Consider the following 25,791-nt stretch of genomic DNA (forward strand, 5'->3'; position numbering starts at 1 on the left):
AATATTGCAAGAACCAAACAAATAGTTTAACACAGTGGGTGTCAAATCTCCAGTCTTGAGGCCCAAAGTCTGTTTCTTGCAGAGCAGGCTCCAGAAGGCTTTAACCTCTGATGATGGGGTGGAGGGAGATGAAGCTGCCTGAAGCTGTTGGGAAAACAGCACATGAAAAAATGGAAAGCACAGTGAGAGGAAAGGGAGATAAATGTTGGTTTCCTATACTGATACTAGTTATATATGTTATTTCCCAGTGGGAAGGAATACTGCTAACAATAAAATAGAATCATAGAATTGCTAAGTTGGAAGGGATCCCGAGGTTCATCTAGTCCAACCCTGCAATGCAGGAATCTCAACTAGATCACAGAAGGCCTCAGCCTGCCCCAGAATAGTGATCAATAGGCTGGGACTAGCTTGAAATATAACCCCTGCTTTTCAGTTGCTGTCCAAGATGCTATTCCCCAACTTGGCTGGAAGTAACTATAGCCACCCAGGCCCAGAACAGGGTTCTCTTGTGACAGTAAATATTTACTTACTTATATTTAAATATTTACATGTATAATCCATACTATCTATCTATAGTATGGATACCACCCTTCATCTGAGGATCACAGCATGATTTGCAATATAAAAATACAAAAATATGTAATATAGTAACAAAGAAAACCAATAACACACACACACACACACACACACACACACACACACACAAATAGAGAGATAGAGAGAGGCCATAGATTGTTTAAATAGCCAAAGATCTGGTTGTAAAGGAACAATTTTGTCAGATGCCTAAACATATGTAATGAAGGCGCCAAGTGAGTCTCCCTGGGGAGAGCATTATACAGATGAGGAGCCACCACATTTGGACCTCTCATTTAGGTGGAACATGAAGAAGTGCCTCAGGTGATGATTGCAGTGTTTGGGTCAGTTCATATGGGGTGAGGCAGTCTTGAACCATTAAAGCTTTATAGATCAAAGCCAGCACTTTGAATTGGGCCCAGAAACAGTCCGGCCGCAGTCCGACCAGGATTGGTATTATGTGCACAAACCATCTTGCTCCGGTGAGCAACCTGGTTGTCAACACTGTCCCACTTAAACAGGATAGCCATAGCTGTCAAGTGTCCCTCATTTGAATGGACAGTCCCTTATTCCAGCGCCATGTCCCGCTGCTGTCCCTTATTGATGGATGTCCCTTAAATGATGTCCCTTAAATTTCAAAGGAAGCAGCTCCTCTCCCTCCCTCCCTGCCAGCCAGGGAGGAGGGAGGCTCCAACTGTGTTGCTTGGCTGTGTTGCTCACCCAATAAGAAGTCTAAGAATGACTGGGGGGTGGAGCTTGCATGCCTTGTGTGTGGCTAGTTAATGCAAGCTGAGGGGTTTTTTGAATGCTGGACGCCATTTTGTTGCACGTGCTGCTGCAAACTTTGCAGTGCAAAGCCAGGCCGGGGAGCCATCTTAAGTTAAGGCTGCATAGGCCTTGTGGTGCATGTGATTCAGATTCTGTTCAGTTGAACCTCTGGTTACAAAGTTGGTTGGACAGTGTTGTCGAAGCTACCAGCATGAGTTTGACCAGACTGCAGGAGGACAGGAATACTGGAGTGCCTGGAACAGGTGAGGCTGCAGGTCCCTTATTTTGGCTGCTGGTCCCTTATTTTCAAGGCTGCTGGTCCCTTATTTTCAAATCTGTAAGTTGACAGCTATGAGGATAGCTGAAAAAGTCTCCAGTCCTAGCACATGGGACTGCATAGCTGATAAGATTTCAAAACTATTCAGTATTGTATTTAGCGTTTCTTCTGCTTTAGGGAGCTAGAAGGTATCAAAGGTTCTATTCAAAAAGAACACTTAGAGAAGTTTATCTGTTGACAAGGCAAATAGAATCAGGGTGTAAGTATAGCAAAGAATCAAAGTGTTAGGAATCACTAGGTTGTTCTTATCTTTAGTTATTGTAATCTGCATTGTACTGTTGTGGTGCCATTTACAATTGACAGTGGTAATACTGTACTGTAAATGTTTTAATTAATGTCATAAGATGCTACTGTACCTTTTTTTACATTAATGTAAAATATTAGTGTACATGGTTTGGAATCCATGGCTGGGCTTTGGCTCTTTGTGAGGATCTGTCTGAAATATCCTTCCTTTGGCACCTTGATATATGACTGTCCCGGTTGCATAATGCCTTCAAGGTGCTGTGGGGAAGCAGTCTTTTCCTTCCTCTGCGGCGTTTTCTCTGATGTGGTTCAGGTTATTAGCTATATGTATTACGTAAGTTTTCAAAGCTGGCTGTGAATGTCTTTGTGATAGTTTAATAAAGATTGAGATCTGTAGTGGTTAATAGGGCTAGACAAATAAATACTCCCAGATAAAGAGAACAGTGCTTGAAAAACTATGAAAGACTGACCCAAGTGTATCTACAGAATGGGGTATGAGTAGTGCTAAGCAAATGGAGCTGGCAGCTGTGGTTGGGTTGCAAGCCTAGCCTTGCTTGTGGCACTTTGGAACACAAACCTTTACTACATTTGAAAAAGTTTAATAAGTTTGTCTCTGACTTCAATGACTTTGGGAGTAATTGTGGGTTTTATGGTACATGAGCACATATGTTCCTAGTATGGCACCAGCAAGTCATCACTAGTCAAGAAAGGATTTACTCAAGGATATTAATCCTTTATAGGATCCGTACAGAATATACTTTGGCATTTTGAATTTAATTTTTTAGAAAACTTTACGGACAGGCTAGGGGAATACATCTTTATGCATTGTGCTAGATATTTTGTGTCAGTGTAGACATTTTGAATGGATAATAGGACGTGGTGTTAATGGCTTTTTTTTTCTTTGTTGGTTTTAGGTCCTCAAATAGGATATTCCCAGTTGTATGGGCTTTAAATAATGAAAGCACATAACATAATGGTTGTATCCAGTGGTGACTTTTCACTTGTACCCCACTCACACAAGGCAGAGAACCCAATTTCCTCCCAAAATCTGAATTTCTATTGTACACTGATGCTCCCCACTCTGTTATTTCTGGAATATTTGTATTATAGATAGGACACTATCCAGGGCAAAATCTAAAATAAAAATTTAACTTCAGTTCTATTCGCTACCTATATATGCCATTCAGTATTGTCTTGAACAATGAAAATGTCTGTCGTGTATAGATTCTGCTAAGACTTCCTCAAAGAATGACCTCTCTCTTGAATGGTGCTGCTTTCCTTTGCACTGCATTTGGGAAAAAGTTATGCTGTGATACCTTAGCTGGCCTTCAGCTTTATTAAAGATGGTGGTTTAAATATCTATACAGGTTGAGATGGAGCACATATAATCAGAAGTGCAGTTGCTGTGGTAACTGTGATCCTGAGAGATTGCTTTGCTTTCTTACTACTTTAAATCTTAAGAAAGAAAGAAACCTATGATTTGTTAATTTGTGTTGGTGTTGATAACTCAGGATCAGGTTTAAATCCAAACCTATCCAAAGGTATAGAGTGGCTCCAACTGCTTCGCTGAAAGAACAACCATTTTACAAAAGGTATATAAGTAACAGGTTACAATTATTATGTGGCCAATATTCTTTTTGTATTTGTCAATGAAACCTTGAAAGGAGAGGAATTAAGGCAGAAATTAATGCCCCCAATAGCTACAATTATAAAGGTTGTGATATGTAGCCCCTAAGAGTTAAGTATGGTAACTTGGGAGTTTTTGGTGATAAAATGGCAGACACAAAATCCAGTTTGTTTGACTCACATAGCAAGTGGCTGTTTAAAAGTACTTCATTCTCCTCAGGCTTAGCAGAAACATTAGCTGCTCAACCACAATGCTTTTTCTTAGAATGTAAAGACATATCCATTGATTGTGAGAGAGGATGAGCAATTAGAAAATGAACTTGGGAAACAATGTTGCGCCTGTGATAGAGAAATGTCAACTGCCTCCATTCCCACATTGCCTGGTAGAAATTTGTGGTAATTTGGTTAGACTTGCTCTGCAAATAGTAACTTCACAAGGCATGTAGATCTGTCATGCAACAGAAAAATAGTCTGACAAGAGATTCTTTGTTGCTACTTACCTCCATCTTTTTTGGAAAGTTCATGTTTAAAATAGCATATGAGATCCCTTTCTTTACCTTTCTTGGTGTCTAAAGTCCTATAATGGCTGGGAACATATTAGGTGCTCAATGCTATCACATTCTTATTTGTTTAATATTGCTTCCCCCCTGTTGCTGCTCTTAACTATTTGAGGAAAAACAATTGATAAAAGGTGACACAGCTGACATTTCTTATACAGGATTAGCTTGATTCTTTTTCTTTCTTCACAGGCCTCCAGAACTAGCATCAAAGTATGCTAACATCTCAGAGGGGGTTTGCAAGCCTGGATATGCATCTGCACTCATGACTGCCATCTTCCCAAAGTAAGTTACCTGTGCCTTACACACCTTTACTCCTACCATAATATTTCCCCCTGTTTGTGCTACGATGATGACGACGATGATTAAGGTAATATCGTAATTTAGAGATTTGGGGGACTATATTCTTAGTGATTTATAAATTATCAGGGACGTATGTTACAGTAACATAAAATAAGCTAGTTTTGTGAAGCCATAATCAAAGCCACTTAACACATTTTGAAAGATTTAAAACATTATCTCCTCATGTCATTAAAAGTTACTACCTAATTTATGGGCAAAATCAACATATTTCATAATCTAAAACTGTACCTTGAAACAGGAGGACAAACAGTACTGATTAATTCCAAAATATAAATTTCACTGGTCATACATTCATAATTTCTTATCATATTTGCCATCCTTTACAGCATTTAATAATATGAAACTGTGTCTGAATATTCATGCATTGTTTCTCTTCCTTTCCCATTTCCCTTTTTTATGCATTCCATCTTTTTAGATTGCCTAGAATTGCACTGATAAAGATAGGTTGATTTGTGCCCACAAGACTGACCCTTCCAGCAGGCAGAGTGAGGGAACTGCCCCAAGTACCTAATTTGTAGGTGTTATGAAAGGCTAGTTACTTACCGTAATCTTTTTTGTATGCTAACTGCTGGTGAAGGGGAGATGTGCTTGTGGGTGCCAAATGACTTTGAATTGAAGAGGAGCTGCCTTGTCCACCATCCAGTCCATTTTAGGTTCTTAGAAGCATATATGATTCTTCACTTGATTTTGCAGTCATCAAGTAGTTTGTGTGTGTGTGTGTGTGTGTGTGTGTGTGTGTCTGCCTTGCTTATAAAGAAAGTTGTTTCTTGGATAAAAATAGAACCATGTTATAGTATGATGACGCTGGTGATTCTCAAATATATGTGTATATCTGACAGCATGCAAGAGATTTCAGGAGCTGAAAGGCAGAAACCAGTATTCACTGTTTGGCTTTAAATGGCTTGTTGCTGTGTCCTTGTTCATTGAAAAGATCATTCTAAATTGGAGGCCTTTGCTCATCTGAGAGTTGGATTGCTGAATAGCTTTTGACCTTTCTTCGGGAAGAGGAGTCTGGCTTTCCACATTTAATACAAGGGCCTCCAGTCCTATGGAATATGCCTGTGGTATACAGTACACAATGCAACAAAGCCCTTCCTAACCCTGAGGATTTTCTGCTCACAAACAAGCTGCAGTTATGTACCAGTGTACAAGCCCTGTTTGCCCGCCTGCCTGCCTGCCTGCCTGCCTGCCTGCCTGCCTGCCTGCCATTTTGTAGTTCACAGTTGTGTGGAAATAACAAAGAGCATTCTCATCATAAGTCAAGAGCTTCTGGTCTCCTGTTTTAAAAGGAGACAAAACATGTATAACTCATTATGAAGTTGTTCCAGTAGCATTTCTCAGTGTACATGTGGATTTATTGAGAGATGAATTCAACAAAGTATGGGTAATGTTGGGTTTTATAATGTGACTTCAGGACTATATTCACTGTGTATCAGCAGTGAATAATGTACAGATGTGTAGGGTCAAAAGATGGTGGTCACTTTTATATCCAGTTTTGAGTATAATTCGGTAAAATGTAATCTGGTTGCTATGAAAAGGGGCTCTGGAGTTCTGTGCTAAAAAATTATATTCTGCTGTTAGGGTACACTAGACAGACTTTGAGAATGTGTGTCCAGTTGCCTGATGTGCATGGGAGATTGCAGAGTGAAATCCTGCTGGCAGTATGTGTCTGCTTTGCTGCAGTGTTAGAAACTGAGATATGAAAGCTAGGCGCTAAACCTAGGTTATGGGTGCAACAATGGAATGTCTAGACACACTTCTTTTATAACAAGAATACAAAGGTGAAAATGAATGAACTGCAGCTAAAATATTTTGTTTGTTTTTCACATGGTCTAGTCCCTGCAGGGTATTATGATATATTCCCTTAAAGGATGAGCAGCGTCTACTAACATTTAGGTTTGAGCTTTCAGAAAGGAAATCAATAGAGTAGCCACTTAGGGGTCAGTTCATATTTTCATGAGGCATTATAAGATACTTGCTTGATTGCAGGTGCCACTTCTGAGAGGTGGATGTTGCAGAATATTCTGGGAGACTGAATTTTTGAGGGCATGTTTTACACAAGATGAAACTTGCCTTGTACATTCCATGGACACTAAGGAGAGACGTAGTTTTGCCTTATCCGTATATTGCTTATTCCTCTTGATGGATATGGGACAGTCTGGCACAATGGTCATTGGAGCCTCTCTGTTGTCTTACTTAGGAGTGAGAGTAGGCAGGAGTCGCCCCCGTCATGTCCCCTCATTATTCTCCCTCTGTTCTTAGTTACCTGTTCAGTTTTCAGGTTTGCTAAGGTACTGTTAGGTTGGCAGATGCTTGGAGAATGACATTGCTCAGGCACAGATGTGCCAGTTTGGCCCCGTGACTGTGGGTACCAAGGGCAGCGTGCATGGCCCTGCCACAGACCTTGTGGATGCCCGGGCCCTTCATGGGGAATTTTGTGGGTGCTCAGATACCCAGGGCCCCAGGGAGTTGGTACCTATGTTCAGGCATACTTTGCAGGGAGCCCATCTTTCCAGAAGAAGACCAAAATGGAGAAAGGCCCTTTCTGTCTGCACATTGCCTCACATCCATATATGGCAAAGTTCCTGTTTCTCAACTATAGATGCTGTAAGCCTGCTGCAATCTGGCTGTGACGTTTGTTCTTGATGATAGTTCAGTATGTGTTGGAAAAGACAAATGATGCTGAAATTTGTCATGGTGGGGCCTTAGTTCTGGGGGAGCTAATTTATGGTGAGCAATTATTTTAATTATTGCATTTTGGAAACTTCCATATGTATTAGGTATCACATTTAAATTAAAACCTGGAACATTTCAAAATGATATATATGAAATGTTTCTGTGTTTCTTCACACTTTGGTTTTCATTATGTGCCCATGGCAGCTTCACAAAATGTGATCTCTTTTCCTTCAGTTCAGTTTCAGCAAGTATCTTTTATTTTTTTAAGCGTGAGGTGACAGGCTTGTTGCTTTAAAGCCCCAGTTAAGTTCAAAGGCTCCAGTTGTCCTTGCAAATTAACTCAACTCCTCTCCACTGAGATAGCAGTCTCTGCTGTAGATATTAATTCTTTCAGTTAATATAAAATGTTCAGCTTAATACTATCGCCTATTTTACCAAAGCCTTAGTAATTTTAAAAGGGAGGGAGGGTGTGTCCATTCATGAATTAGTCTGTTTTGACAGTTTTACACTGATTATGTCGCATAGTAATCTTCCTTGCATGACCCTTGCTCCTTCTCTCCCCCCCCCTTGTGATTCTAGGACTCGTTTTCTGCTTTTTCTGCTTTTCTACCTTCTGCAGTATAGAAGGATTTAATTAACAGTGATGCCCCCTCTAGTAATTAGTGCACGGTATCCTTATTTGATGACTATACTAGTGAGAGAGCCAAGGAATATGAAATACTCTCTTTTCCAGGTTGATGAATTAGTGGAGATTTACAGTTTTACTGGCTGAGAATTTCTGGTTCTCAAAAAAGGGAAAACAGACACAGTACCTGTTTATATCAGCCAACTAATGCTTAAAATGCTAGAAAAATACTTTTGAGTACTCTTCATTAGGATGATAAACAACCACTGTTATTAATGATCATGGTGTTGTTGTTTTATCTAGCTTTTACTCAGTGGTGCTGGCAGACTATTTAATACCAAGCTAGAGAAAATAATGGAAGCATACATTTAACTAGAAGACAAATAGTCCATGTTGTTAAGGGTTCACGTTTGCAGAAGTCAAACCCTGACTTAGCCATGAAGTTTACTGGGAAGTATGACCCAGTCACATTGACACACTCACAGCACACAAATGACATATCCCTGCATTTTCATGACTATTACATGAGAACGCACCCAACAACTACCATCTAGATCTTATCTATCTCCCTAGACTGAAACATAAAAATCATGGGAAGCAAAAATCTGAGACTTTTATTATTCAGACCATAGAGACAGATGTGTTCTGTGATTTGATGGCAGTTTGGGGCTGATCCTGTGTTTTAAAAAAGAAAGTTATGCACATTCAATCTAGTCAATCAGAGTAGCACAGACCACTGCTGAAGAATGACTTAAATATAGCCAGGAAGAGGATAAAGGAAATTCGGGGGTAGGGTAAAAACAATAGCAGCTATTGCAGGTACCGAGGGGATCATGGATTCATTATTTTCTCCTTCTGTAATAAGAGCATAAGAAAAATGATATTGGGTCCGGCCAAAGGCCTGTCTAGTCCTGTTCTCACAATGGCCAACCAGATGCTTATGGGAAGACTGAAAACAAGATTTGAGTACAATAGTGCTCTCCTCACTTATGATTCCCAGCAATTGTTATTCAGAGGTACACTTTCTCTAACATATTAATAGCCATGAATTTGTCTAATACACTTTAATAGCCATGTAATCATCAGCAACCATCATCACGTCTTCAGCTTCTGGTTTATTGAACATCACCACCATGAGTCCTAAATATTGATGCAGTTGAAAAGACATGAATCGCTTTTGCTATTGAGAGAGACACCCTGCAGCTTTGTGTTATTATCTGCTGCACACTTGCAATAGTTCCTCAATCATTTTCTCTCCCCCTCTCCAAATAATAAGTTAATTAGTTGGGCTGGAATTGATCATTGCTCTAATATGATTTTTCCATCAGTACATGCATTTCTGCTTGCCTGGTGGAATGATCTTCCCTCTCTTCCCCCTGTGCTTTCTTCTGGAGGTTCTCTTGACCCCCAGAGCCGGTGTGGAGGAGGGAACCTCTATTGCTCTAACTCCTACTGGTGCAACTATTGAATTGAATCGAATCTGGCCCTAAATAAAACAAACCATCTTTCAAGTTGATTAGCCCAGCCTAGATTAATGAGTGGCAGATTGTTTTACTCCTCATAACTTTTTATCATGCTGAAGTGTTGAGGCTGCTGTTGCCACAAAACAATGTGGGTGGGCAAACGAAGAATCATCCTCCCTGCTCCATTTTCCCCACTCTGTGCCAAAGAGGCCTGGTGAGCCCAGTTCTGCTGCCCCCTACAAGCAAATGTAAGTGGGTGGACAGGCTAGGAAGAGGAAGCCCAGACAAATGGAGAATGTCTTCCATTTTCCATCCACTGCCACTTCCTCACAGAATACCCTCCCCCCCCTTATCTGATTAAGATCCAAAATAGAAGGTAGGACATCCAGTCAGAAGTCAATGGCAGAAGCAAGCGTGCTTGCATTAAAAGAGGTGAGCAAGTCCAAACAAAGTAATGAGGGACTGCTTGCAGTGGAAGGGAGAGAAGAAGTCCCTTCTCTCTTGTTTGAAATTAAGGGACTTTCCATGGGTGCCAGAGGGGAGTCTATGGACACACTTGTGCCTGTGGTTGCCACAATGGCACTCCCTCTCCAGCCAATTAGACCTCCTCCCAAGCATCTTACTTTCCATTTTGACTTGCCTTTTTACACAGCAATCAGAACCTATTAAGCAGTTGGAAAGCTATGATTCTAGCCATACACACTGGAAAATGCTTATAACGCAAATTAATGGAATCTATTATTTTGTTCAATATTGGGGTGTAAATGAAGGGTTTTTTAGTATAAATATTACAAACTCTATGAATAGGTGCAGGACATCTAATATCTGGAGAAAGTTGTTTACAGGTTGCAGTTGGGAGGCTTCTTATGCTAAGCTCTCTGGAGATTGAACGATGCTTTTTCTCTGAAAATGTTACAGCGTTTGGATATGGATGTTCTCAGAAGTGCCTACTATGGGCTTTGTTTAGTCTGGAGAGCATATACCACAGCAGAAACCATTAAGGGAGTCTCCAGTTTTATTGGGCTTTCCACTGACACTTGTGGTCATAACTGAGAAATTTGCAAATAACAGTGACAGAAGGCTGATGGCTACCTTAGACTGAAGTCATAACTTGGAATGGAATTTTCTCTGCTCCTGAGCCATTGTCTCCTTGTACTGAAGTTTAATACAGGCACATTTCCTCCCTTTTCTGTGCTTAATGCTACTTAATCTCTGTGTTCAGTCAAACTAATCACATTAAATCCCCAGATGAAAGATGCAATTATAGCTGGACATGTTCAAAATATGTTCTGTTGTGTTATGGTAAATGGAAGTTCAGAGCACCACAAAATTCCATGCTGCTATTCTAAAGTGTTGTGAACTGCTTACCAACATTTCATCACACCCAGTTTATTCCTTGTTCCTAGGTTTTCCATAATTATTTTGTGATTTCAAACGAGGCCTGCAAAGAGTTTGCCCGAGGCTTGAGTCGGGAGTCTTGTGTATGACAGTGTAAGACCAGCAAGCCCCTAGCAGTACCCCCACCCCACCCTGGCCAGCTTAGCCCTCTAAGGCCTGGGGCTACCCCCCCCCCCGGCTTGGGCCTGTGTCAAACTGTTCCTGAAAAGACTAGGAAACTTGACAAGGAAAAGACAGCATTTACCTGAGAGCTAGTCCCATTGAATACAGTGGGACTTCCTTCCGAGTAAATATTCACATGGTGCAAGCAGGTATTGACTGATTAATAGAACAGATAGCACCGCGTTACACAAACCAGGTCATTTTTTTTTTTACAATCTGTTTTGTCAATCTTGTGTTAGGAGTAAGATTCGTACACATAATCTCAGTAATAGTGTTCATGCCCATATTACAGAAAGAGGGCTGAGCCTGAGGGTAATGGCTTGCTTAAGGGCTCAGTGAATTCAAAACTCAGGTGAGATTTAAATTTCCTGGGTATTAAGCCATTATTTTGAACAGCAACTTCTACTCAACATCTAAAGACATTGTTATACTCACTTGAAGAGTGATCATGCCCTGTAGTTTACATCACTTGCGGTATACCACGCTTTGTTTGTGAGAGTGATGAACATAACTGGAGACAAGGCCAGGATCAGCAGAACTGATAAAAATAGCACAAAATATACTCAGAGGGGAATCTGCCTGTTTATTTCTAGAGCTTGGACTTTTGCCTAGTGGTGAGAGTATCTAGACAATAAAACTGCTAGGTTTGTTCAGCACATTTCCATGTTAGTTCCAGAGAAAGAGAGAGAAAATTAGGCAAAGTGTTCAACTCTTTTTGTGGAATACAGAGGGGTCTTGGATTTGTGGCTTATTTTGACACTGATCAGTTTTAATTAGAATGGAGGGGAAAGATAGCTATTATCTGTAAGAAAAGACTATAAAAATCTACATTCATATCAGAAAATGTTGCTTTGCATATAGCTGAAGTGTTTAGCTGCTCTTCTAAGAAAGAGATGTTCTTAGAATCCCAGACTTGGAAGTCTGTACCTGTAATTTGACTTTCCATTGCAGAGACTTGAAATGTTGCATTTAGTTATTTAAAATATTTATATCCTGCCTTTTGTGGCTAACAGGTTTGCTTGTTTCTTTTTACTTTTACATAAGTATCAGTTAATAGAAATAAATTAAAATAACAACCTAAAATACTAAATTCAAATAAACAATTCTAAATTATAAAAGGAGATACCTATCCGTAAAATAGTAGTGCCAGTAAAAACAGCACAATAGACACTCAAATCTTAGGAGAAATTCTCTTAGCATGGCATCTCAAGATCAACAAAGGAAGCACCAAGCATGTATCTGTGGGGGGAGCATTCCAACAAGTAGTACACCACTACATTTTGGCCAATATAGCAGTTTGAAAGCACACCAGTGCAAGTAGATAAATAGGTACCGCTGCAACGGGAAGGTAAATGGCATTTCCATGCGCTCTGGTTTCCATCACAGTATTCTGTTGTGCCAGAAGTGATTTAGTTATGCTGGCCACGTTACCCAGAAAGCTGTCTCTGAACAAATGCTGGCTCCCTCAGCCTGAAATGAGATGAGCACCGCACCCCAAAGTCACCTTTGACTGTACTTAACCATCCAGGGGTCCTTTACTTTTTCCTTTACCTTACACCACTACAAAAGGCCCATTATTTGGTCACTCCCCCTTTAACCTCTGAATGCAAAGGTACCTGAAATACCTAGTTGGTGTTCTTTGTCTTGGGAGACAGTGGGAGAGTGTGCCTTTGGAGGTTAAGTCTAACTGTTGGAAGGTTACAGCACCTGCTGTGGCTGTAGAGACTGATACCGGACGGGCATGTTTTGTTGCAGCTGGGGCAGATGAAGGTGTCTGGTGCTGGTACTGGTGCTGCTGCAGGTGCACCATGGCGTCATCCCTCCTCTATGCTATGGATGTACAACCTGACTGTCTCTAGGCACTGCGGTTGTTTGTCAGCCTTCATGTCACATTTGCATGCATATTTGTAATGCAAGGTTGGTCTGCCAATTGACCTGGTGCCTTAAGCCACATCCTCAGGACCTCTGAATATCATCTGGAAAAGTGGGCAGGTTCATATGGGAACAAAGGGTGGTATTCACCTAACCAGCCCTGTCAGTGGAAGCCTTTGCAATGACTTCTGCTTGCACTAAGGAGCTTCCTCCATCTCTGAACTCCATGCCTCCAGAATTGACTTGGGAGGGTTCTGGAAAACCTCCATAACAGAGTGTTTTGGGGGAGGCAAGGGGGAATTGTTGCATCTGGCAATGCTTGCACAGATGGAAGCATTAGTAGAGCATAATGTTGAATTCCACCTAGTCCTTTTTGCAGTGAATATGAATTCATTTCCTACTGTAACTATCCAAAACGTTGTGATTCTAATGATCTCATATCTATTTCAGTAATTATGACTTGATTTTGAAATCCAGTTTCTTGTTGTATATAATGGTTTTTCCTGTAACACAGGTGATGGAATATTTCACAGTGATGGAATATTAAGTAATGAAAGCTTTCTAGGATGAAGAATATCAGGTAAATGAGAAGAAATGCTTCTAGAGATCTCCAGAGGGGGAATGAAATATAAAAGTTTCTGTTTTTTATGAGTTGTAAAACTACAAGGGGAGAAATCCCAGGTAACACAAACAGATAATACAAATTGCTGGTGATAGCAAAGACAAAAGTCTAGAGGTTTGGGTCGTCTTTGGGTTTGTGATAATGAAAAAAAAAATAGTACCAGGTGAATTATCTACTTACAGTGTACAAATGAATAACAGTGAATGATGTTGAGATATTGTTTTCACAATGTGGTGTACATGCCTTTGGAGAGTATGCAGTATAAAGTGCCGACAGCGTTGTTTTGTCCCTTAGTCTGAAGTGTAAGATAATGCCTTAGAACCTAGTGTAAGACAAGAGTTGGCTTGAGTCATGGTTTGTTTTGTTGGCTCTGTACCCTGCTGTCCCCAAGAACTTTTTTGAATTTATCTGGGGAAAGGCCACATAGATTAATATGCTCTGATGAAGAGAGACATTCTAAGGAGACTAGCAGCTGGTTGAATGTTATATTTTCAGAACAATTGATTTGATTGAATTGATTTATTATACTTCTGTGCTGCTTTTCATTCAAATGACTCCTAAAGCAGCTTATAAACAATAAATAAGAATAGCATGATGGAACATAATAGAATATCACAAATACAGCATAAATCATATAGAATAATTAACAAATCATCTGTGAAATCAATACAGCGTTATTAACAACATTAACAAAATAGCCAAAAAATAAAGTAAGCACTGTTAAATTCATATGCACACTCCCCACACCCCCATGACTCATAATTGTTCACTGTTCAGCTCATTAAAATACACATCCACATAATGCCTGTGGCAGCAACTCCCTTCTGAAGGTTTTTCAGGCTGGAGGTGGGGCAGCACAGGTGAAACTAGCCACCCCCTAATGACAAACAGTCTCTCTTCCCTCACAGTTCTTACTCTGGAAACAGCTCCCTTATGAGAGCTCCTAAGGCTGTAGGGTGGGGCAAAGCAGGTGGAAAAAGCCATTACCTGCTGGCCATTGGCCAACAGAAAGCAGTCCGTGGAAAAACCAATTTGTTCTGATACAGCGCTAAACTGGGTTTTCCTAGGGGAAGGTGGTGGGGCAAATGGAAGTGTGGATGAGCCCTCAGATGTGTTTATAGCTCCCTGACCAAAGGAGCTCTTCATTATCTCACTAATGCCTCTGATCCCAAACTTCTTCAGAAGATATGAAGGAAACATGTGGTGATCATCCCAGCAACACCTCAGTGACCTGGTAGCAGTTCGTGTAATTTTTTAAAATTAAGACTGTTCATTATATTATTGCATTCTTATGGTTAGTGAATACTCAATGTGTACTCCATAAAGCAGAGCTGACCACTGCAGATTTGAGCAGAGGGAAAACATAATTTCACTCTTTTTCCTTTCTTGCATTCAGCTCTCCTAGCAGACTTGTGTTTACCCATTAATCTCCACCCAAAGACTTTTATTTCATTGTGCTCACTGATCCTGTAATTTCATATGATGTAAGGCTGATATACATTTCAAAATAATTGTATTTGCAGGATGGGCTTAAGCTTTAAAGTAACACATTTTTCCCTTTGATATTTGCTTTCTCCTTCTAGTCTAGGTTCAGCAACAGTATAAAAAGTATGGGGAAAACTTATAAGTAAAGAATAGCAGAAGCAGGATACTTCCCTGGTTAGAGAAGCTGGCTTACCTGTTCATTGAGTTTTATTGTTCCAAAATCCCTGCCTGTGAAGATTTTTAATCTAGGAGAATTGGGAAAAGTTCTGACTGGTCCGACTGCTGTTGCATTCCAGCTTAAATGACTACATGTGTCTAATTTTGATTTCCTTCTAAATCATTAGGGACATCGCTCCTCTAAACCTCTACTTGATGCAGTTGAAATTGGATGCCTTGCCTGTCAACAGAAATGTAGTCCGTTAATAGTGTTGAATTTATTTGTTTTAATTAAATGACTATTAAAATCATGAAAGAGGCCTTGTGTTTGGGAGAGAGTGTTTCACATCCTATAAACACATTGCAAACTCTTCCCAGAAGTGGTAGAGAGCTGATATGTATGCAAGGCCATGAGAGACTTCAGAGCTGCCTTCTGCGCATGTGTGCTCTGAGCTTTGTCCCACTGCTTGCTGCACAAAAGCAACCTATTCTTTTCTGTTCTTACATTGCAGCCCAAGTACTTTGGACAGCGACCTTTATGTTTCTCTTAACCTTTGTTTGAAGGGTGTGTGTGTGTGTGTGTGTGTGTGTGTGTGTGTAATTTGTCCTTTAGATTTCAGGTGGGTTTAGGTTTAGGTTTAGTGCTGACAAATACCCTGAGAAGAGTACTGAAAGCTGGTGCAGCTGTTTTCTCTTGCAACGTAGTGTAGTTTAGTCTCCCTGGCCGCCCATTCAGCTTCTGTTCAAATGTTATGAAGAATTTTTTTCCTGTTTCTTGGACAGAGGGTAGATAGATTCTTTTCTACATCCTTAAAGTGACCTAGCAATCTGGCACATCAGAACAGGTGCTGGCAGATTATTTGCTCTTGATTTATGTTCAACAGTCTATGTGTGGATTAGGCTACTATAGTGAAGTGCTAGACTATTTTTGTTTTTATTTTATTTTATTTTATTTTATTTTATTTTATTATAATTGTCTGAAGCAGTCAAGGACTGAATATGTTCTAGTTGACAGAAAAGGTGTCTAATTTCTAGGAAACCTACAGGTCCTGGAGAAGAGTGGTAGAACTTTTCAGCCAACTTTAGAAAGAATCTACATCTTCACAAGAGATGAAATACTGTTTGTAAAATTGGGCTCTTGCTCCCTCTGGGCTATTTTTGCTCCCCAGGGAAGCTTGGACCGTGATTGGAATTACACATTACCACATACCAGATCAAATAGTCTGATTTCCACACATTTCCAGGAAAGAAAAGCTTTTTTATGTGAGCACAAGGTTTAAGCACAGGATTCAGTGTACACTGGAATAAATCTGTAGCTCACTTCCGATGATCTGCTCTTGATTGTTCTCATGGATCTATGTGTTTGCAGCTATGAAATCCTTCATATCCTCCTTGGTAAAACATTGGTTTGATGAGATAGATTCGGGACTTATTAGTGAATACGCAAGGTATGGACTACTTATGTCCAGATCAGTCTGTAATTGTAATGTGTGTGTAATTGTAATGTACCCTGGTGTGTGTTGTGTGTGTATTCATAGGTGTATGGAAAAGACCAGTAAAATGCTATCAATGCTGTATTCTTAATTCAGCTGTATGGTTCCTTTCCAAATAAGTCATTAACTTCTGTTAAGCTATTGCCTTCATGAAGCAAAGTTATTCCTTGTCTTGGTAACCTGCTTGCCCCACTGAATTGAATTAGCCAGTTTTTCCCATCAAAATTAATTGCTCTCGGTTTATTATAGAGATTGTTTGCCCTTTTCCAAGGACTGTTTGTTCCCAACAGTGTGTTTTAGGATCTGTTTGTATATGCTGGAAGCCTTTTCAGCTTATTTTTTTGAAGGTCACCTTGGGTTCAGAAAAGTTTAGAGTGGTAGCAGCTAAAATAGACTCAAGTAAATTCAATAAGATACTGAAAGTGGTTGATCTGTAGAATTCTTTCCCCTCTCTCTTCAGATTTCATTGCCAAAATATGTTTAAATTGACAAATGATGCAGCCAATCTCTTAGGAGATGCATTTTCAACCCCCCCTCGTTCTGTTGCTTTCCTGATGCATACTGCCATGTCAATGGTTTTACAGAGTTTAATGAGTGATATGAGTGGTGCTGTTAGCTTTCCAGCGCCCCTGTAAAAAAAAAAAAATGTAGCATATTTTATAGAGTTGGTCATTTGAAAGAGGTGACATCCTTCGTAGTGTTTTGTTTTGAAATCTTTAAGATAATATTTAATTTCCTATTCATAATGTTCCTTTGAATGTATACTTTATATTTGACTTTCTTCAGTAAAGTTTTATTCCAGATTGTTTTATTTTATGTTTTAATGTAGGTTGTAAACCACTTTGATATTTTTTCCTTAAAATTAGAAAGAAGTATAGAAATGAAAATAATAATAATAATTTTGCTCACTGCCCAAATCTGTATTCTCTGCTGACTAAAATCAATACATTGTTACCGCGGGTTAAGAACTTAATTCATTCTGGAGGTCCGTTCTTAACCTGAAACTGTTCGTAACCTGAGGTACCACTTTAGCTAATGGGGCCTCCTGCTGCCACCATGCCACTGTCACACGATTTCTGTTCTCAGCCTGAAGCAAAGTTCTTAACCCGAGGTGCTATTTCTGGGTTATCGGAGTCTGTAACCTGAAGCGTCTGTAACCTGAGGTACCACTGTAGTTGGTTCATAAGTATAGATAATTTGAGGCAATTAGTTCTGATGTAGTGTCTAGATAATCACTTTAACAATTGGAAGAAGTTTGTGGAGTAAAAGCATAAGCAGAGGACTCGTGGGGAGGAATTTAGTGTTGTGCTATCATGATCAAGAATTTCTGCTTGACAGATGGAACGATCTCCTCTTTCCTTTTCCCACACACTGTTCAGGGAGTTCTCCTGATTCCCCAGAGCCAATTTGGGGGAGGGAAAGCCCCATTGTGCTAGTGGGACTCATTGTGCTGGCTCCCTCTAACACAGCCATTTAGTTGAATCCAGTGCTTGATTTTTATTAAAAAATAATAGTTCATTTCCTGCATTTCTTGACCTTATCTCACCATGCTGCTACACCGTTTCTCTCACCACAATGTGGCACGCATTAGGAAGGCTCATGAAACTCTGAGCCCCTGGTTTTCTTCCCCTACCTCGAGGTACTTGCTTCAGAGCAAAGGAAGGATAACAGCTGAGTGTAGATGGAGGAGGAAAGCAAAGTAAAAACATCTTGGTGGAGTTAATCTAGTGTATTTACAAATGGTGTAGTGCAAACTGTCCAGATTCCCGTGAATCTACGTAAGTACTGTGTGTTTCATTCCATGATGACTCAGATCTTTCAGGGACAGGTCTGTTTTGATGCTTGGGGTAATTCCCAATCCTTGAGAGTGCTCAGCTTGGGTTAATGGGATGCTGATCAATTTGACATACTAGTCTTCCAAGTTACACCAGGACCAGATAATAAATGCAGCACTGCAAATGAAGTCAAATTACATAGACAGTCACAGGACTCGATCAGACATATAAACAAGAGCCAGTTGGTGCCTCGCAAAAGTAAACTTCTTACAACTTCATATCTGAATGCCAAATTCTGAGGATGGGCAAGCTGAGGGGTTCTGTTACTCACATTTCCTTCTTTTAAGCTTTCAGAAGTATTTGGCTGGCAGCTTTTGGAAACAGTACTGGACTGAATGGGGACAGTGACTTGACCAACACCAAGCCACGCCTTTGACATTCCTTTGCAGCTACAACACAGCATCCATTTTATAGAAGGCAAAACAGTGAGGCTCAGAAGCAAATAAATTGCATAATACCACAGGTTGAGCATAAGGCATAGGTAGAGTCTGTGTGACAAATGACAGAACTCCAAAAATAATGTCCTTTTCTAAAAATTAACTCCTAACTCAACATTTGCTGCAGTACCATGATCTGAAGTGCACCACCCCATCCTCAGCTTTCTTTGTAGAATCAAATGGGGGGGAAACAAAAAAGTTAGAATACTGAATGGCTCTCAACTCTTATCAACAGCTATTTGTAATGATAGCCAACTTGAACATCTGTGTTCTTGTATGTTTTACTGGATAGTCACACCAGAGTGGTCTGGGCTGTAGCCAATATTATTATTAGTTGTACTCTATGTAGATCTGTTAAAATGAATGGACATGACTAACTTAGGCCCATTAATTCTAGTGGGTCTGTGTTGAGTAGAACTTAGATGGATACAAACCTGTATCTCAAAAATGAAGGACATAGCATCTTTGCCACAATATAAGATAAACTTTTATTTTGTAATCTTTCTTATTGTGTGTACACTATATATTTAAAGCATATTATTTTCCCCAAAAATCACAGGAACAATAGTTTGCTAAGAATGCTGGGAATTCTACTACAGTTCCCAGAATTCTTTGGGGGAAGCCATGTGCTTTAGATGTACGGTATGTACACACCCTTTTTTATTCTTGTTTGTTAGATGTACAGTATGGATTCCCTCACCCTTCCTATGTTTCTGTGGCTTGATCATGTAGCTGTGTCTACAACTTTGCTATGTTGCATTGTTTACTCTGGATGCGTAAACATTATACAGCAGTGAGCTTGATAATTATCTCAGAACTATAGTTTGATGTCCTTCCATCTTAAACAATTCTGGAATGTACCTTGGAAATGCCAGAAATAGGCTTTGGCTTCACTAAGTCTCCATAATGCAATCAAACAGGCAATAAATAGCAAGTACTTGGCAAGGAAATCTAACCCTTATGCATTCTGCACTGTCTTGTACAGTTTTCAAAAGAATTCAGTAAGGAAAAAATCTGATTGGTCAGATTTGCTTTGCAGGGGATATTTTGGAGCAGTCTTCATTTGGGACAGGTATTTTAGGACTGATTCTGTATAACTTTTTTCATTCATGGAGAAATACATGTGAAGAGTATTATGCTGGAATGCAAAATACTCATACTTCTTGCATTCGGATTTAACATTTTTCACATGTGTTCCTCTGTGGAAGAAAATTGTGTGTTTCACCTTATGTACCTAAGATGTGCCTCAAGAGGGAAATAAACTGATGTTTTAAAATAAAAGATATAACCATAGAAAAATGAACAATCGTAGGAAATCTGAATGTTGGAAACAAGAAGTAACTGATGCAATAAAATATTAGAAGTAAATTATGCAACAGGACTGAGTAAACTGAAACCGTCTATACCTGTGTTAATTCACAATATTGTTTATTGATGAGGACTTTTCCATATACACAGTTGAGGCTTGTGTACATGTTTATATAAATATTCTGTAAACCTATGTATACTGCAAAGATTCTGTTTAGCTTGGCGGATACTTTTTCATATAGATGCAAAGTGTCATTTTTTTAAAAAGAGAGAGAGAGCATGAGAAGGCAGGCAGCAAGGGAAGTGGCAGTTGGCATGCTGAGCATAGAGGAAGGCTTCCAGACCAGTAATGTGCAATGGCACCTGCAGGATTCGGCTCCATTCCTGAAGAAAAGTTAAAGGTAAAATCCTCTCACATAGAGTAGTATGGAGTGAGAACTATCCCTAGTCTTACACTGGGCTCTCAGAGCTCCTTGAGGAAACATTGACCAAAAGGGGTAGTAGCAAGGAACATAGAACACTGGTAAGAGACTTGTTCCTATTGGCTGTTTGGGTCCAGTGAAGATGACTTGCCTGATTCATATACACCTGGATTTCAGATCTTCTGCTCAGCCTTAGACTCACTTACGGCTGGCACCCAGCAGACACCCCTGAGGCAGCATCCCTGTGGGCACCCCAACCATCTTGCCATCTCCACCACTGGTGGGGAAAGGACACTGGCATTGGCACCAGCTTCCAACAAGATCTCTCATGATCTTGCCAAAAGTCTGCGCTGCCACCACACAACCTAGGTAAGTGATATTTTCACAGGGGCAGCATGTCCCATTTCACCTCAAACTCAACCCTACCTTCTACCCCTATCCAGGACACCATCATACACAAGTAGCCAAAAACATTAAGCTGTTATACAGATCAGTGGTGTGACTGCATTTGGGCTTGATGGGCCATTGGCCTGATCCAGCAGGCTGTTTTTATATTCCTATGATGATAAACTTTTGAAAGAGAAATTTCTTTTCAATATTAATTATGGAATACTGTGATGTCACTTTTCTTGTATTTGTTTCTTTATAAGAACATAAGCAGTCTGCCATGACTCACTTTATTCGGCAATGGGAATATTGTCATGGGGAAGAGAAAGAGCTTTTACCCCATAATCACTCATTTTAATTCTTTATATTTGCCTTGTGCACAGAACTACAAGCGAAACTCCATTAAGCTAGGATTTTAATAGGTATTTGCAGGAACTAAAAATATTTGTAGAACATTAAAACTGTTGTTATTCTAAGGTTATAGTGTCCTATCTTGGTTGCCATCTCAATGTGTCAGTGAGAAGATTATCTCTCCCTGAAGAAACACAGTATGTATCTTTGTGTGTGCTGAAAAAGAATGAGAGAGAATAATAATTGTTTTTGTAAAGGTCAGAGCTGTGTCTTCTGAGTATTCCTGGGTTCCACATCAAAAGAAAGGACATCCTTTTCATGTTTCTCTCAAGATGAAAAATGAATACTGCACAGAAAACCTCCATGTTGAGATAAATGTTTTATGATTGTAACGCAGAAACTTCCATTTTGAAGTAATTCACAATAATAATTTTGGTCAGGAGCATATAATATAATAACATGGCTACATGAGTATCCTGTCAGATGTCCAGTAGAATAAAATCCCCATATATGTTTTCTATTAGAAGGTGCTGGTGGCTGGTGGGGTAGGAAGAATGTTTGGGGGTCTCACCTGGTTATGTTTCAGCAAACACCATCTCTCTTCAAGGATATTATCCTTGAAAATTGCTTACTGCATGTGTCTTGTCATTTCTGTGGAGGATAATTTCCTCTTTGAAAGAGCTTCTTCATTTGTTGCATCCCTAGGCATCTTAGCTTTACTTCAGCTGTAGGGCCTAATTAAGCTTGCCGCATCTAGGCTTAAACCACCCACACCTAACCATCACGTGATGTGATATGGCATCAGGCTCAGGAGAGATAAACCTGCAGGACCTGTGTACCAGCAACTTGCTTGTTGAATCGTAGTCTGGTGTCTGAACTGGGCCAAAGAGAGGATTTTGGAACTGCTGAAGATTCTCAGGCGAGTTGGAATGAAACCTTGGAATGAAACCTAGTTGGATCTTTGCAGAGCATCTTGAGCTAAGCCTGATACCCAGATATAGTACTGGCAGTAACAGTAAAGGTTCATCACTGCTGCTTTTATTGTTCACCTGTTCCTCATCAAAACTCGGGTTCTGTTCTCAGGCAATATTTTAATATGCACTTTACTGCCTGTCAAATGTGTTAGCTTTGTACTCCATTCTTATAAGTTTGCCAATGCATCTGAATCACAAATGCCCACCTTTGCTATTCTAGTGCTCCTTCTTCCAACTCCCAAGGTCTTCTATTCCTCCTGCCATCCCAGTGCTGTTCTGCTACATACCTCAGCCTTGGCGTGCAGCACCCTGGGCTATTTTAAACTGATGTCCTCTTTAGAAGAAACAGTTCCTCCTTATGAGATGGAATTCTGGTGTAAGCTTGTTTATGTGTCTCAGAAGTTGCTTCTGTTAGAACTGGAAGATGTTGAGCTATATAAAGGTAGATCCCGGGTGCTTTGCAGCTGTTGTGAAGCAGAAAAGTGACTCATAAAGTAAATAGATTAAAAAACTGTTAGTTCTTTTTCCCACCTCAACTCTAGTAGAACTGAAGGGCTCAACGTAAACAGCAATAGCTTTCTACAATATTAGAGGTCAGTGAAGCAACTGTGCCAAATTGTTCTGAACTTTTTGTACAGAATAAAGTCTTTTGTGGACAGATTAAAGAAACCAATATTGTTTCTGTTATGCGGATACCAGATGGAGGTGTGTGCAGATGCACATATCTCTTGTGCAAGGATAAACAGTCTCAGGGCTGGAGGCCACATCTGTTCTGCTAAGGTTTCTCTACCATCCTGTGTAGACCTGCATTGCTGTGTCGTGACTCACCCATGAGTAGGTCATTTCAGGGAGAAGGAGGTGGGGGGAGCTTTTCTAGAAGAAAAGCCTCAGTGGACCAGATATCGTTTATTGCCCACTGCAGCTGTAGTGCATTCATTCACAAGCTCTTTCACCTAGTATCAATTTATTACTTGGAATTAATCAGGGAGAATTTGGGCACATAATAATAATATTAATAACAGGTTTTACTAGGAAATGAAGGTTAAGCCTCTCTTACTTCCCAAACTTTCTATGTATCATATTTTTGTACTAGAAAGTACAAGCAGGAGATGGATAAATGAAGTGCCTGAACAAGGCCCTTCAGCATACTCCATTGAACTAAGTCACTCCTCAGTTAACAGATGCTGCTTTGGCACCCTGGAGCCTTAGACTGGCTCCACAGCTGCCAACCCCCTCCCCTTCTATGTTCAGGACTTGCTTGCGTGCCAGCCTGTTGACAGCTGCTGGACATTATCTGCTGCAGTTTCCTTACCAACACTGGTTCCCACGCTGACTGCAGATGGAGAGGATTCAGCCATGTGATCAACTGTCATTTGTAATTGCCTGAATTCCTTATTTCTCTGTAAAATGTGTGCTCTTTTAAAAGCTGCAGATTAAGAGTACATCTATTTTACATTTGGAAAACCTTGGCCTGTTCTTACAGGTTTAGAGTGGTGGGAGATGTCTTTACAGAGTGACTGAGAGAGGAGATACTACTATTTGTCAAGTACAACATTGTGGATACTGACAGTTCTGTTGTGGAAAACAAGCACTTCCTTGAATTTCCATCCCAGGGTACTTTGGTAGAATTCTTCTTTAGGATGACACAAAACACACAGCTTGTCATTTCCCAGCCCCTTCAGAAAGATAAAATTACTAATACTTGGGTTGTGGCTGAACTAGAAGAAGTTTATTGGCCAGTTTTTATTATTGTTGGTGGTGTTCTGAATTACTCTAGCTTTATTTTTAAATAGTCTAGTCCTAGTAAAGCTGAGTAAATATTAGTAACTTTGTCACCCTGTATGATGACGTCTGTCAGCAAAGAGACAAGGGAAGTGTGTTCTTTTTAATTCTCTGTGGTCTGTCAGCCGCTTTCTGCACCATAGAGTACAATATTCTTCTGCAATGTGTTATATGTGAGGCTGTCTTTGAAGACAGTGATTTGTATTCAGAGGCATTCTGATTCTGTAGGTAGCATATAGCCATCATGATTAGTAGCCACTGATAGTAGCTTCAGACTCTGGGTGCTTGAAATAGAATTTTAAAGCTGTCACAGTGGGAAATATGATTTAAGCAATTCCCACTATTTAGCTTACTTTAAACTGCTGGAATGCAACAAGGTCAGGAGATGGAACTGCTGGCACACCACTCCTGTCTGTTACATTTATTTGGAATGTTGGTGTTAATGATGGTGCTGAAAGCATTCATGGCACTGAAGAATTGAGAGAGAGGGGAGTCTGGAACATGACTAGAAGCTGAAGAGTTTAAAATAAATTGTCTTGGAATAGGGAGGTGTGTTTCCAGTAGAAACTCTAGGAGAATTGCTCGGGGAAGCAGATATGTATGACACACACACAAACATACACACAATGAGCATAAGAAGCAAACTCTGTTGTGTTCTTAAAGTCACTTGGAAATATCTAAAGCAGGGATAGCCCATGTCGCACCCTCCAGATGTTAGACTACACTTCAAGTATGCCTGATGATCAGGAATGATGGGAGTTGTAGTCCAACAGCATTTGGAGGACAGCACATTGGCTATCCCTGTGAAACGGGATGAAGTTGCTGGGCAGACTTCTGAAACTTCAGGGATGAGAATGAAGCCCAGAGGTGGGAGTTACACACACTGCATCATACTTCTGAATAACCACAACTTAATTGATTTAATAGTACATTAGTTGGGAAAGAGAACTTAGATCTACAGGGGACATTTGTCCAAGACTGCTTTGGTTAGGTGTTTCATGACTAGATCTAAAAGCTGAAGGCTTTCTGCAGTGTGAAGGAAAATGTAACTAGCCTTTAAGATGAAACTTAGCTGTGTCCTCAAAACCTTGTATTGAAACTGTCTTGGATCCCAGAAGAAATGTAAAATAGATTCTCCAAATTAACAAACAAAACCTGAATGGTTCCAGGTCTTTATTGTTGCATTTCCTCTCCCACTTCTGTGTTTTCTGATATCTGTGCATGAATTTAGAGAAAGTCTTTGTGGGTTAGGTAATCTTTTATGCACATGATCACAAGTTTTTCAGTTGCTGAGAAGTAATGTGAAATGAACCATAGCTGATGAAACTTCCCAGTACTAATAACAGATTTGGCCAGAGAGGTTTTTGTTACTTCTCTCTCAGGATAAAATCACATGAGTGTGAATCTTTATGTCATTTGTTATCAAGTCTAAACCTTAATATATAGAGGCAAATGTCATCAATGATGCAGTTCCTGTGACAGCAATTATATGGGGTTTAGAGCTGTTTCTACTACTGTTCCATGCTGTTTGGACTTTAGGTTCAAAACATCTTTCAGCTTCTCTTCCTGCTGCATCAGAGCAATAGCAAACAGAGGTTCCTTTAAAACAAACACTATGGCAGTGGTTACCTAGCCTTCTCCTTTTGCTAGCTTATACCTTATGTGGTTCCCCCCACCCCCAAAGAGGAATACTCAGTAGCAACCACTGAATTCTACTTAAACCAGAACAATTATTATGGTTTCCCTACATCCTTATTGTCCTTTCACTCTGTTTCTTTCTCATGAGATAAATGGAACAACAAACAAAGCAGTAGCAGCAACCACAGTGCACCACTGTCTGTCTGGCATGCTCTGACTGCTGCAACTACAACATGAG

General features: G+C 40.1%; 1 protein-coding gene and 1 long non-coding RNA gene across 13 annotated transcripts in view; one reads left to right on the forward strand and one right to left on the reverse strand.

Annotated features, from left to right (window-relative positions):
- The window catches only part of ST3GAL3 (ST3 beta-galactoside alpha-2,3-sialyltransferase 3), a 165,477-nt gene that overhangs the window by 54,623 nt on the left and 85,063 nt on the right, over positions 1-25,791 (forward strand). For all 12 annotated transcript variants that reach the window (XR_014527878.1, XR_014527879.1, XR_014527880.1 and 9 more), the window contains one exon: positions 4,297-4,389. Coding sequence is in view for 9 of the 12 variants with exons in the window: in XM_083510791.1 (XP_083366917.1) it covers positions 4,297-4,389 (93 nt within the window). In the remaining 3 variants the exon portion in view is untranslated. The remainder of the gene's footprint in view (positions 1-4,296; positions 4,390-25,791) is intronic.
- Positions 20,097-22,543, reverse strand: LOC310708412. Its single transcript, XR_014527011.1, has 2 exons — positions 22,421-22,543; positions 20,097-21,810 (listed from the first exon to the last, which is right to left on the reverse strand). It is a non-coding gene; the product is annotated as an uncharacterized lncRNA (long non-coding RNA).

This window comes from Podarcis liolepis (genome assembly GCF_965112155.1).
Source record: "Podarcis liolepis genome assembly, chromosome: 6".
Taxonomy (NCBI): Eukaryota; Metazoa; Chordata; class Lepidosauria; order Squamata; family Lacertidae; genus Podarcis; species Podarcis liolepis.